At 42.0% G+C, this 14,602-nt stretch overlaps 1 protein-coding gene and 1 long non-coding RNA gene across 4 annotated transcripts in view; one reads left to right on the forward strand and one right to left on the reverse strand.

The window, feature by feature from the left end:
* itpr2 (inositol 1,4,5-trisphosphate receptor, type 2) overlaps positions 1 to 14,602 on the reverse strand; it is a 64,477-nt gene that overhangs the window by 16,593 nt on the left and 33,282 nt on the right. For 2 of the 3 annotated variants that reach the window (XM_088997404.1, XM_088997405.1), the window contains exons 38-45: positions 5,750 to 5,870; positions 5,433 to 5,620; positions 5,169 to 5,349; positions 4,362 to 4,615; positions 4,058 to 4,258; positions 2,961 to 3,071; positions 2,796 to 2,891; positions 2,587 to 2,706 (exon numbers count right to left, since the gene is read on the reverse strand). In XM_088997404.1, the coding sequence (XP_088853530.1) occupies positions 2,587 to 2,706; positions 2,796 to 2,891; positions 2,961 to 3,071; positions 4,058 to 4,258; positions 4,362 to 4,615; positions 5,169 to 5,349; positions 5,433 to 5,620; positions 5,750 to 5,870 (1,272 nt within the window). The remainder of the gene's footprint in view (positions 1 to 2,586; positions 2,707 to 2,795; positions 2,892 to 2,960; positions 3,072 to 4,057; positions 4,259 to 4,361; positions 4,616 to 5,168; positions 5,350 to 5,432; positions 5,621 to 5,749; positions 5,871 to 14,602) is intronic. The other variant, XM_088997406.1, reaches the window with a different exon arrangement.
* LOC148898282 (uncharacterized) lies at positions 4,669 to 7,348 on the forward strand. Its single transcript, XR_016115089.1, has 2 exons — positions 4,669 to 4,996; positions 6,823 to 7,348. It is a non-coding gene; the product is annotated as an uncharacterized LOC148898282 (long non-coding RNA).

A 14,602-nucleotide genomic window follows, 5' to 3' on the forward strand; every position in this document is an offset into this window, starting at 1 on the left:
CTGGGAAGGAAATAGAAAAAAAATACAACTGGTCTGAAGATCAGGATGAAGGAAACAGAATTAAATACTCTCAATTTGTGACACGTCTGTGTAAGCTCTCAGTCGTACAGGAGTGGTCCATCGATGAGAAGGTTTCTTCAGCCGTCATCTGTACAAAAGTGAAGGTTTCGGACGTTTCGCCTCCTATCCAAGAGGCTTCGTCAGCGAACTAAAGTCTGACTGGTCGTATCGGCCCCATTTATATATCCCTAATGTCCAGACATGGTGGCGCCGGACACAGCTATGATAGGTCCCTACTCTCAGGTTGGGGGGAGCAGAGGACCACTCCCTGTGGCCCCACTGATTGTTCCTACATTCCTGACTAACGATTGGCCTATTACCCCCACTGCCCCCGGTATCACCTCATCAGCATAACGACCCTCATCAGCATTGCGAAAGTTGCCTAACCTGTTTTGCCTAAGCAGGCTATTGTATGAACGATCCAAATTGAACCTCACCCCACCAGACCGATTTAATGAAGGATTTTGTTGTTTTATAAGAATCGCTTCTTTTACGCCCCTTTCAAACCATCTATGTTCTTTCGCTAAGATTTTAACCTCATTGTCGTCAAATGAGTGGTTGCTAGCTTTTAGGTGCAAATGTACTGCCGATTGAGGCCCACTAGTATTATCCCTGCGATGTTGATAAAGTCTTTTTTTGAGAATTTGTTGAGTCTCAATTTGTGACTAATTATCTGAATGATCACCCTTCAAATGAACAACACAACCTTTATTTAGATGTTAACGGGCTCAGTGAATTGTTATGGTGTTTGCCTATTTTCATATGAAATGTATGTCATTGTGAAATTGAAAGCAAAAATGTACAGAATGCACCATCTGCGTGCATGATGCCGGGCTTAAAGGGGAAGTAATCCCCCAAATTAACAGGCTCCACACACATTCACTGGTCTAAACAACATTGTGATGAATACAGAATTTGTGGAATAAGAGTGAAGCAGCAAAATCCACCTGCTTTTTTTCATGTCAAGGGGCAGCCATTTTGCCAACTTTGCTCTCGACTCAAAATGACAACACGGTCGCTCAGGGCACAGGTCGTGTGATTGGTTGGCACCCGGGTCCTGAGAAAGTGTGATTTCATTTTCAATTGCCGGAAAGTGGCTAAAAGTCCACCTCCCCGACATGTGTGGATGTGCTCTTTAAGTCATATTTTACAAAAAAATATTAATCGGAAGGCTGTGTTGAGAATAGTTGAACATGTTATTGTAAAGACCTTTTTTAGTTTACTTCCCCTGAAAAAGCCAAACCGATGCAAAAAATGAAGTTGTTTCTCTTTCTTTGTGATACAAAAGTTGACCTCTCTATTTAGATGTGACGAAATCATATTATGCTGAGGAAGACACCTTTGACAACAACTGTTCGATCCATTCATATACTGTCAGTCATCACATTCAGGTTTCATAGGAAACTGAATTCTATCTGACGACTAGGCAATGGTCAATCTGAGGGCATATATGGAAACAGCAAACTATCCACACTCACATTCATCTCACCACTGAGTAAAAGCTAAACCCACGCTGCCTTCTTTGTATGTAATCAGGTGAGTGAACCACTATACCGTCAGTCACCTATAAATGTCAAAAAAGTGTAAAATGTGAAATCAAGTGAATTTATCTTACTGTTATAATGACACAAGTCAGCTGGGTAGTCCAAAATATTATTTGACGCTTGAGTGTGAAGGCACAATGCTTAAGTTTGTTAGACGCAGCCTGCTTTTTCTTGCTAACAGCAGACAAAGACGACATTCAAACTGACAAGCCCCAAGAGCCAGTCTTCGCCTGCTGGGAACAATTGAACATTAAAACACCTACAAGTATTCTTTGTCACACTCAGATCACTTCTATATGTACTTCAGCACCAACCATTGCGCAAACTGAGGTCAGCAGAAGGTCAGAGAGGAAATGTAACAATTGCTTAGCATGAGTAAAAAAAAAAAAAAATCGGCCTGGTGAACAGGCTTTACACAATCAGGATTTTTGAGGCTGATCACGCGTCAACGACTTGCGCGTTGAAACAAAACAAACATTTGTGCCAATGTTTAGCTCTCTGTGCAATGCTTCAAGGATGCCGCTTCACCTGGCATTCAACCACTATACGCAACGGCCAGTTAAGCCCTTGTGAAGGGACCATTACCGTTTCACCTGAGACCACTAAGATCGATTCCGAAACTTCAATTTGAAGCACTTAATTTGCAGTATTGTACCACAAAAGAAATCGAAACTGGTATTAATTGGAAGACTCACACAAACAGCAGAGCAGCTTTCCATGTGGAAAGGAAGTTGTTACAGCAGTTACACATTAACAAGTAGCATAAAAAATCCTTCAGCAGCAGCCAAAATTAATTTGTGTTGGCCGTTCATAGCGAACTGTGTGTGGGAAGAACTGCATCTTTAAATTTTTATATCTTGGAGGTGATCAATGGCATCAGTGATGGGTTGACAAAAGAAAAACATGAAGACTGATCACAAAATGGGCATCTCACGTAAAATATCACCCAATCAGATCTGTGTAATTTATACTGGTCACTAACCTGGTGGGCCAGTATATAAATGTTGTGACCGACATCCAATGGTTTGATGTGGTCTAGAGCACTATCTTCATCCTCCTCACTTTCCAGAGCTTGGGCATAGGCCTCTTTCATGACATCCACCTCAGGAACAGCAATTGTTCAGATTTTACAATGGCATCCACCAATGTGCAGTCCGCTGCATTGGTACCACAGCTCGCATATACACTCACAAGCTCAGTGGGTCTCATCTTGAAGAGAATTTTTTCCGCGTTCTCGCTGTCATGACGGCTCTCCATGATTGCCAACAGGAGTTTGGATGCATTATTCTAGAAAACATTTTCAACTTTCAATGAAATAGTCAACTTTCATCATCAGACACATGGTTCAAGCCTCACCTTGAGCTCTAAAACCAGGTCCAGGCGGTTCTTCCCCAGTGGGTTGATGGGGTTTACAATCAGCGCAATAATGATGTCAATACCGTTTGACTCATGTTTGGCTATACATGTCTGGAAAGGGAAGAAGTACACCACAGGTGTCAAAGTCAAGGCCCGGGACCCAAATCTGTCCAATCACATAATTTTATTCGGCCCGCGAAAGCAAATCAAGCACGTCAAGTGCCATGATGATTGCTGGCCTGAATCAAAATTTCAAATTGTCTTATGTAAACCACAATAATGGTCATTATTCTTGATTTAAGATTTAAAAACTAGTTATTCATGAATTTCTTGTGGTTTTTTGTTTTGTTTTTGTTTTTACTTCAAGAGGGCGCCGCGAGAGTGGCTGCCTTTAAAGCAACTGCCTTTACAGCAGCTCCTGCATTTGTTATTTTATCTTCTTCCTTTCCTTTCCTTTTATTTTCATCACTTTGCGGCTGTGAAATGTAAATTTATCCATTGCAACACTAATAAAGACTAATCCAATCCAACCCAAGTGCCATGATGATTGCTAGTCTGAACCAAAATTTCAAATTGTCGTATGTAAACCACAATAAGTCATTATTCTTGACTTTAGATTTGAAAACTAGTTATTCATTAATTTGTTGTGCGTTCTGTATGTAATATGTGGAGATCAAACATTCGAATGTTTTCCCCAAATTCATAATGGCCCTCAAGAGGAAACCGTAACCACAACGTGGCCCGCGGCTGAAGATAAGTTTGACACCCCTGAAGTACACAATGACGCTCGGCTCCCAGAAAGTAAATTGAAATGTTGAATTTGAAACGTCATGCTGAAAACATGAAAAACAAGGTGTTATATAACAAGTGCCTACTTTATGACTTTCCAGTCTAAGAACAAGATGTAGTTCGCAAATGTTAGATGAGAACAAAAAAATATTTCTTTTATAGACATTTCATTTATCATCATTCACACACAATTTCTGGCTTGGTTTGTTGTTATCCCTGATAACGGTCACACCGTATAATTTTAACAAACTGCCTGATTCTTAATTATTATTTTATATTTAAAAAGAATAATTCAGGCAATGATTTACCTGGTTTTCATGGCAAGGGCCCTGGCAGTACTCAGTGATGGTTTCCAATGTTTGACGAACAAGATCAACATTGTTCTCATTTATATAGAGGCCAAGTAGCCCAAGGCCTCCAGTGGTGCTGCCACAAATACAGTCCAGAAACTGAAGTGTCTCACATACAAGATTGTAGTTTGTCTTGTTGTTTTGAGAGCGCAAAAAGTTCTAAACGCAGAGGAGACAGACGTACGTCAAAGAAGTGGTGAAATCAATAATTAAAAGCCAAAATCACAAGTATGGGCGGAAAAAAAAACCACAAAAAGTGCACCTGCAGATCACAATTGTGGTTCTCACAGAGAAGCTGCAGGAAGCGTAAGATGGGTTTCATAATAGTGATGGCTTGGCTCATGCGAGTCTCCTCTAAGGCCTCTTCAGTCCCTTTAATGTCACTGTTCTGGCACAAGGCTTCAAGATCCGGATCCAGCTCTTTTCGGAAAGCACAGAAAGCCTGAGAGGTCACAGATGACGCCTCTTTAAGTTGCCCTCGCATGTCTTCCCTCATATGAAGTCCTGAGTCTTTCCCTTGCAGCATAGATGAAAACGTAAAATGTTTCAATGGAGGGCAGAAGGGCATTTTGGAATAACGGACTCAAATTGAGTGAAGGATTAATGATCAACACTTTGAAAAAAAAAACACCTCATAAATCATTTCGACTTATTCATTTCTGGAGTGAACAAAAGAGCGAGTATTGCGGCAGGCGCCGCAATATGAACGCACACAATCCTGATACAATGGTCTTTTGATAGGCTGTGGATGCAGAACATCACATGGTCTCTGACATGTGACAGCACAGGCTGAGAAAAACATTCTACAGAGAGGTCAGCAAAACAGTCTTTTGGTTATTCCACAATTACAAAATGGGCTTCAGGACCACACAAACTGCAGAAGGACTTTAGTTTGGGGTGAGTGTTTTATTTTTTTTCAGCAGTCTGAAGCTTTTCAGCTGCAGCAGCCCATTTGTATGTAATATTATCTGTAAGTTGTGAATCAACAACATTTAGGATAGACCAGTGACGAAAATGGGAGGAGCTTTTTAATGATGTATGTTTTCAATGTTTCACCGCTTGTATATACCTTTCCGGAATCCGACACAGCCAAAGTCAGTGTCGTCATCCCTCTTTCTACAGCTGAGCTCAAACATGTTGACGGACACGGTGGCACGGATCTCCTGCTGGGCCAAACGCATGCGGTCGTAAAAGACCTTAAAGAACCTTTCTGACTTCTTTTGCTTGTATAGTTGACTGTAGAAGGAATCCTAGAGGCGGCGGACAGATTTGCATTTTAAATGATTGTACCTTTTGCTGAGAAAACAGATCTGTGAAAATTGATGCCAATCACCTGTATCTGTGTATTTCCGCCTTGTAGGAGGGCAATCCCCAAAAGAACACTCTCCTCAAACACTTGGTCATTCTTAGTGTTGACAATAAGGTCAATCACTAGCTCAGATGCCCCAACGCTGTCCAGCTGGCACTGGATCTCCGTGACGCTACTGCATGGCTTGTCAAAGTCTGCTGTGAGCGAACCTCCTGCAGAGATCAATCATACATTCCAGTCACGTCAATCGAAATGCTTTCAAGTGGTTGGACACACGTGAAATTGAAACTCAAAAAGTTTGTTTTCTGCTTTGTCAACTTGTCTCATTTTCTACATGGTACCTCCAAATGTTGGCTTGGGAAAACAAGCATGTGAGCTGTTTCCACTCCCGCTCTCGGACTTCGAAATCAGTCTTTGACTTCCAAAGTAGCGAGTGAGGAGAATCTCTCTCAACTCCTTTCCCTGAATGGAAGGAAAGCATAGTGTTAAAACCACAAAATCATTTTCATGTAGGCTGAATATACTTTCATGCAGACTGCCCTATTATTAAGATAATGAAAATGAAATGACAATGATTTTTGTCACGTACATTGGGAGGGACCCAATGGTCCATAAAATGGCTAATGAGAAAAATCCATCAAGAGCCATCTCACGATTACCAAAATGTGCTCTTTTCTCCAGGAGAGTGATTGTGTCAATAATAACAACACTTACAGCCCACAAATTTAAAAGAAAACTGAGGAAGTAAAGAATAAAAAGCCCTAAAATGCATGATAAAGATTTACTGCAAGTTCCTTATAGTTATGAATTGGATCACCTGACAGGGTAAGTCTAGCGCTACATGAGATACACCACAGATTAAAATGATGGCCAACTAGTTGCATAATTGCATCCCCGATGCTAATACCACACTATCATTGTCAAGGATACCATAAAATGTTTCAACTGCAGACAGCAACCAGTGAGGCAATGTCATGCCTCACCAACGCGGTTGGTTAGGTGCAGTCCAGCAGAAGACGTGGACATGCACAAGCAGCTGAGGCTCTCTGTGTCAGTAAACATCTCATCTGCAGTCAGTGGAGGCACTTGTCTGCCTGCACTGTCTGGCTGGCTGAGTATTCACACAAACACAGACACCAACAGACACAAGCCCTTCTTGAACTAAAGTTGAAAATCCACTGAGCCCTCCTCATTTCCATGCAGCAATGCCTAGACACACTAGGTGTGTGACTACAAGAAATACATTACAAACTCATCCCAAAACATGCTTTCTAAGTTATTGCTGCAACTCGAATCATGGTTGACTTCACGCTCCCTTTTTTTTGCCGGGACGTGTTAGTTTTGTATAAATTGAAAAAGAAAAGTATGACTGAGAAGAAACTCTCTGGGGTTTTTGCTTGTTTTCTCTCCTAAGGTTGCTGCAGTCTGCTGGCTCGCTCCGCAGAGAGAGAGAGAGACAGAGAGAGGAGACGGAAGGCAGGATGTCAGCCCAGTCTGACTCATCTTGCTGCTGCATTGACGAGAAACCCTCCAGTCAGACGTGTAGTAGCCATGAGAGGAGAGACAGAAATAGCGTTGGAATAACTGATGACAGCGTACAAGGTTGCCGAGAAAACACAATCAAGTTTGGTGCAGGTTTATGAAATGATATTAAAATGTGCACCAGCACGCCACACTGCAGCTTTGGTGTCCTGAGCTGCGGGATGTTCTGCATCCACAGCCTATCACCCCCACTTTTCCCCTCCCACCGCTCAAGTTCCATCTTTCCTTTGCCTTGCATTTCTACAATCTGTATTTTGCTCTCCTACAAATAAGCATGGAGGAAAAATCAACGAGGTTGCCCTTTGCTAGATTATGTTCAGACAAGGTCAATCGTCTATGAAACTTGGACCATTGGAAGCAGAATGTTTGCCAAATAAATGAGATCTGAATCATGTGGACAGCTATGAGTGATGCCTACTCAGGTGACGCACACGAGACACATTATGAACAAAACCAAAAAAATGCACAAAATCCCCCGGACTATACAAATGACGTGAGGCTAATCATGTATGTAGTGAAGACAAACATGTGTTTATGGGCACCTCACAAAGCCATGCACATGCCCCGACCACAGAATTGGAACATTGATGCTATCGTGCCTTTAACTTTTGCTGTAGACTGGAACTACTTTATTTTGACAACAAAAAATAACATGCAGTTTTTATTGAAAGTACTGCCAGTTCTCATGCACATCTGAGATTTTTTTGAGATCAGCATTTTTGCATGAAATATGACATTTCTCAGTAAGCAAATAGAGCACAACAGACTTGTGAAAGACTTGAAGTTTGAATATAATAATATATATATATATATATATATATATATATATAATATTTGAATATAACCACAATCTCTCCTAATTGGTAATATGTTTTGTAACGTTCAAGTCTTGTATAGGACATGAAACAAGGTCGGTCTCAAATGCACTTCTTCCTTCTGATGAATTGCTCAACTGTTTTGGAAGTGTGTGTGTGTGTGTGTGTGTGTGTGTGTGTGTGTGTGTGTGTGTGTGTGTGTGTGTGTGTGTGTGTGTGTGTGTGTGTGTGTGTGTGTGTGTGTGTGTGTGTGTGTGTGTGTGTGTGTGCGTTTTCCTGTCTGTCTTACTATGAAAGATATCTAAATCAGTTTGGATGGATGCTGTGTTCAATTGGCATTCAACATATTTCTGAAGAATTAGAATTGATTTACAATTTATGTCACGTCAACTCTTCTGTGAGTTGCTATCTTATCGTGCTGATGGGATGTGTGTGTGCTAATGCTCCTGGGAGCGAAGTAATCTGAGGCTTTATGCCCTTGGCACCTCTGGCAAACATGACCTGAGTGAGTAACCACAAAAAAGCATGGCTCAAAAGAGCCAAGTGATGATTAGAAATATCACAAGTTTTCCATTTCTCAGATGCGGGTCAGCGGTGCGTCTGCTGGAGCCCGACTTGGGGGTGGGGCAAGTGCCCGGTGGACAGACCATGCACCCATGAGGCCTGGCCAAGCACAGACCCAAAGTGTAACACGGTTCCCCCTTCCCATGGGTTCAAACTCTGTGACATGGGACAGAATGAGCAATGTGGCCTGGGCAGCAGTCAAAACTCCCCATTGTTCTGCTAGTTCTTCAGTGCTCAATGAGCAATGACAGTGAGGCTCAGAAAGGTGTGATCGGGAGAAGCCCACCGCCACCCAATGAGAACCCAGGGATCAGTGGTTGAACACCAAAGTAAGTGCAGTTTAAAAGATGCTGAAATCCAGAGAGGAGCGCCACTGCCAAGGAAAGATTGAGCACAGAGGAGACCAAAGTAGCAAGAGGGCCATTGGCGAAAAGACCTGTGAGCAGTCCTTTGGCAAGTAACATAAGGATTGCTCTGGCACTGGCCAACATATCAGTTACAATTATCAATGGAAAAGTGTTAACCTTGGAGAAGCGACAAAATAAAGCACTGGCGTCTCATGTTCCTACTTCCAACAGGTTGATTGAAACAAAATGTGCTCTCTCAATTGATGTTTTTCTTTTCCCGGTCTTGTCTCACACTAATCTTTGATTCGATGTCAAAATGTTAAAAAGTCTACAACAAATAGAAACAAAATTGCTGCACTGTTTCAAATGTTGAGCCAAGTTATTGAAGTTGATTGCAAAGAAAAAAATCACTGGAAAAAAGTAATACAATTACAGTAAAGTCTCGTTATATCGATATCGGATATATCGATAGTCCCGGTTATATCGATACTATTTCTATACACGCACGGAGAAAATTACATGCAAACAGGGTCGGATATATCGATAGTCCCGGTTATATCGATATTTTTTCGGACTCCCTTGAATATCGATATAACGAGACTTTACTGTAAATTAAAAACCCAGACACAATCCTGCATTGGGACACACAAAAAAAGAAAAGTGTCAAGTTAACGGCTCAAAACATTGCCCTGATCTAAACCCGAGGGGAAAATGAAACACAAGTACTTGGTGAAATGTATTCTTGTAATTTCCGGCAGAAGATCACCTGATAATCACTAATGGCAAATAATAATCATTTTTTTATTGCGAGTTGCAAGTGGAAAGATTGCACTTGCTGTTTTAGGTTAAGGCATTTTCATTCACCACCGTTTTCTTCATAATAATTTGAGCAGGTCAATCATTTAAGATTGTGAGTGATAACTTGAATGATGACTGTTTATGATTCAAATGTTAATCACAGGCTGTTTTTGGTACATCATTTATCAGTAACGCTGTTATGCTCTAACCGAATTAGCTCAACTCTGATTCATGCCCACAACCAGGTCTCTCATGAAATGCTGCACACTCATCACATGCCCCCAGTTACAATGTTTTCGAGATGCACTGCGTCACGACACACAAAATGCTTTTATCCAGCAAACCGGCACAACAGCAAAACAAATTAGGTCCAAATGTGAGAGCAATTGGTGAGAATGTTTGCAGGATAAACAATCGTTCAAAACTATTGGACAGACGGTGATTGCATGTGATTCCTTAACCAGATTCAAATTGGAAGTACTGACATGTTCAAAACAATGTTTTTGTCTGAGCACAGCGTTGTTTGTTTCATCCTTATAGATGTTTGTTTTCCCAATAGGTTTAACATATGGTCTGAATGTAAAGTATTCCTCGATCATTTTACTATTCCCATATATAGGGCTGAGTGTTCAAACAATATGAAACATTTCACCCCAAGCAGTGATGATCACAAAGGGACACAAAGCCTGGGATGACGCCACCTAATTTTTTTACAAGGGCAAAATGATGATGCAACACAGTGTGCACTAAATGCAATGAAAACAAACAAACAAACAAACAAACAAACCAAGAAAAAACATCGGGCAGATGCACGCACGCTCATTATGACTGACAGATATTGTTGTCTTCATAGCACCACTAAGCAAAATCTTACATAATACAGCCATACAATCAACCAACACTGCATTTTTTTTTCCAAGATGGCGCCTGAGTAGGCAGCCATCAGCAAGTGCTCTCACGAGCCTTGCTTTTTTTGTTGTTTTTGTCTTGTTATTGTGTTTTCTTTTGTCACTTTATGTTGTTGTGCGTCATGTGGAACGGATACAGATTGTTTTTCAGCATTTTTGGCCACGACAATCATCAAGGAGGAGACTGTGCTGAGCGGTTGCGCCTTTCGGCAGCATGGATATGCCAGTACTGTTTTTGAATCAGAATCAGAATCAGAATACCTTTATTCGTCCCGCAATGGGGAAATTTGCATGGGAGGAATGTCGGAGCCATTTGACTACCATCGCTGGACAGCTCTGGGGCCATTGTGCTTTTTTGCGCCTGTAATGGGCAGCATCTTCACAGCCCCGCTTTGTTCAGTGGAAAGGTCAGTGCTGTTGGACAGTCTGCGGTTGGATGGATGCATGGCTTGAGGAGCCCGCGATAAGAAGAAAGCAGCGTCAGCGCAGAGCGCCGATGCGTATGTGGAACTGTCGCGGCTTGGAATTGAAGCGGATTTATGTGGGACAGGAGATGTGAGACAATGTCTTTTCGTCAATGGATGCTACAGCTTCGTGTTTGCTTTCAACATTTAGCTTGTAGTAGACGTACAAATTCCACCATGACATCCCTGATCCACTGCTGACATGGATGCTTTGATCCTCTCCTCTTTCAACTAGAACTGCTCCATGTCATCACAAAGAGGGTACAGCAAGTCCTGAAGAATGAATGACTGTGTGTTGTCCTATTTGTTATTTTTTCTATTTTTTTTCCCCCCCAAGATGGCGGCGCGTGAACACGCAGCGGCTCCCCTCTCCCGGCAAATTGGCGTTTTCATGTTTATGTTTGTTAAGTAATTATAAGTGCCTTGCATGCTGGGTCCGAGAGGACAGTAATTTCATCTGTGCTGTATGTCATGCATATTAGCATATTTGACAATAAAGCTGACTTTCAACCTCACTATCTTTTTGTAAGCCAATATAGTTGAAGAAAATGGATGGGCAGAGGTTGTGTTTACTTCTCTATGAAGCAACCATTTGCATTTACGATGAGAATTTAAGTAAATCAAAAGGAGAAACTTTTTCTTCATCAGCTCAAATGGATCCGAATGAAGCAACGATGCAAGATAATTTGCAGGTTTTCCCAATCCTGGGAATGTATTAAGTCCTTTCGAAATCCCTCAAACTGTGTTTACTGTATTGGGTTTCCAATGAGTCAGCACTTTTTTCATTCTTTAAGTTGAAAAAGAATAAAAGGACACATTGGGCCAATGAATTTGCAGATGTTTATACTTGAATATTTTTGGGTTCTGACAAACTTATTCACACTTCTCCCCATCTATCAGAGTTAAAGCAGTGGCTCCCCTCTCCTGGCAAATTGCCGTTTATTATGTTTGTGAAAGTCATTATAAGTGCCTTGCACGCTGGGTCCGAGAGGACAGTAATTTCATCTGTGCTGTATGTCATGCATATTAGCATATTTGACAATAAAGCTGACTTTGACTTGGATCAGAGGAAATGTGAGATACATTTGTGCTCCTACAAATATTAAATAACTCATTTTTAAAAAGTTGGGGTGGTGCCCTCAGCAGAATGGAGTGGTGAGGGAGCATGGAGTCATTTTATATTGTGCAGGAGGAAGTAAGACTAGTGGGTTATGTTGTTTATCCATCCAGTCATTATACGAGCCACTTAGACACACGAGCCTAGCAAGCATGATTGGGACTTTCCCAGGTGTCTTCAGGCAGTAGGTGGGGTACAACGTGAACTGCTTACCAGCCAATCACAGGGCACACAGACACCAACAACTCTTCACAGTCACAATCACATCTCAGGGCAATTAAGCGTGCTCAGTTAACTTTTCATGCATGTGTTTGGAATGTGGGAGGAAACCTGAATGCCTGGAGAAAATTTGCGTAGATATGGGGAGAGAATAAGAGCTCTACACAGGAAGGTCGGAGCGCAGACTCGAAATCTAGACCTCTGCATTGTGAGAAGAAAATGCTTCTTAAAATGGGCACATGGGGACACTGAGGAGTGATCAACCCATGCGGTATAAATAAACAGTGTACCGTGGACAATGCCAATTCCGTGCCAACAAGTAGAACTTCGGCTTTATCACTGTTTAGTTGCATAAAGTGAGAGTTGCTCATTCCTGATCAACAGGAGGTCAAGGAGGATGAATGTGATTTAAAATGACAGGGGGAAGGAGGTAGATTATGGAAAAGCAGGGGCCCCATTTCAGACCCTTGGGGCACTCCTGAAGTCACTGGGTGAACGCTTTTTTAATTAAAATGTGTATGTACTGTACTGCACTGCACTGTACTGCACTCTACTGTACTGTACTGTGCGTACATATTTATTCATTTATTGCCTTATTTGTGGCGTTGTATGCGGTTTTACACACACTTAAACTGCCAGTGCTCCTGCCTCCTTCTTTGTGGTGTCAGTGTTGGAAACCAAAAAGCAGGAACACGTTTTTTCATGCAAGCTTGGAGTAAATGAATAAATTATTTTTATTTTTTATTATTTTTTCGTATTTATATTTATATGTTAATGTGTGAGTCTTACAAAGTTCTGGGTGGTGAGCGTGCTGAAAAGACAGAATTTGGCACAAATAATGTGTGTGTGTACACGCACGCATGCTGGCACGCGCGCACACAGACACACACCCTGCCGAGTCACGGTCATCGCAGACAAACAACACGTGCTTTCTTGTCACTGTGGAAACCAGAACATAATATGGAGACACCTGACTGCTGAATCAAGGATGCACATTTCCCATGTCCATGTGATTAACGCTTTCGACTGTAGGCCTTTCACATTAGCACTTTAAGGTTTGGAACTACATTTCTAATTTTGGGTTAAAACTGACTTCAACTTCCTGTCTGGTCACAGAATTTGGCTTGAATTCAGATAAAGGTTGACACAAGGACACCCAGGCCAGCATGGCAATTCATGCCTTGGAGTGTGCATGTGTCTAAACTGAGGCTTACCGTATACCCCCAGCACATGGACGCATGCGATGTGCCTAGCATCGATGGGTTGGTAATCTGTAAATCTGATTTGCCTTGTGCAGGTGGTGTTAAACTTGGCAAGTGTGGGAAAATAAAGGACAGACAGTGTGACAAAGACTGACAATGATAAGTGTGGAAGAAAAAGAGGGGTGAGATGGCGAGTGGCAAAAATAAGGCTCTCCTTATATATATATATATATATATATATATATATGCACCCATGTACATTCATGACAGTGTCTAGAAAATCGATTACAGTACAGTACAGTAAAGCGATCAAATGCTGAATATGTGAAAGATCTGACGAGTCATATAAAGTACTATAAGATGGTCAATATTCCACGAAACTCATCAAATTTTGACACAAAAAACATTTTTGTTCCTCTACCCCCCTCCACACACACACACACACTCACAAACACTACCATTCGAAACCATGACAAGAAAATTGATGAAAAGGTTTCTTCAGCCGTCATCTGTACTTCTTTGCTTCTTATCCAAGAAACTTCGTCAGCAAACTAACTTCTTACTGGTAGTTTAGGCCTAAACTACCAATAAGAAGTTAGTTTGCTGACGAAGTTTCTTGGATAAGAAGCGAAATGTCCGACACCTTCAATGAAGTACAGATGACGGCTGAAGAAATCTTTTCATCGATGGACCACTCCTGTACGACTGAGCGCTTACACAGACATGACAAGATAACAATTTGGAAAAGTGTCAGTGTCCCTCTTCGGTTACTCTGTTGACCACTCAGGGAGCGGAGTGAGAAGTTAACCTCGGTTTACATACAAAGTGATGGACAGTGACTGAAGGGGATGCTAAAGGAGGAAGAAAGCGTCAGCGAGCAGAGAGAGGAGAGATGAAGGAGGGAGGGCATGGCATGAGTAAGAATGCGATAGTCCACGTGACGTTGGCTCAGCTACTGCAGGCTATTACATAAGGACAACCCCTGCCCTCTCTCCTCATGGACTGAACAGACGCTGCTTCTCCAATCCCTCACTCTGCGGCCGCCGCACACTACACCTCCACCCCCTCTCCCGCTCACATGGATCCTCACATGGCTGCCTCCCTCCCTTCATCCACACCCCCCACCCACCAACCAACTCATCACACCCCTGGGGAGCCACCAGTCTCTAATGCTGTCACTCACTCTCTCTCTCCTTGTCTGGTTTTGTCTGTCTGTGT

The sequence above is a fragment of the Hippocampus bargibanti genome, linkage group LG05, assembly GCF_051943395.1.
Source record: "Hippocampus bargibanti isolate YZ-2025 linkage group LG05, ASM5194339v1, whole genome shotgun sequence".
NCBI classification, from domain to species: Eukaryota; Metazoa; Chordata; class Actinopteri; order Syngnathiformes; family Syngnathidae; genus Hippocampus; species Hippocampus bargibanti.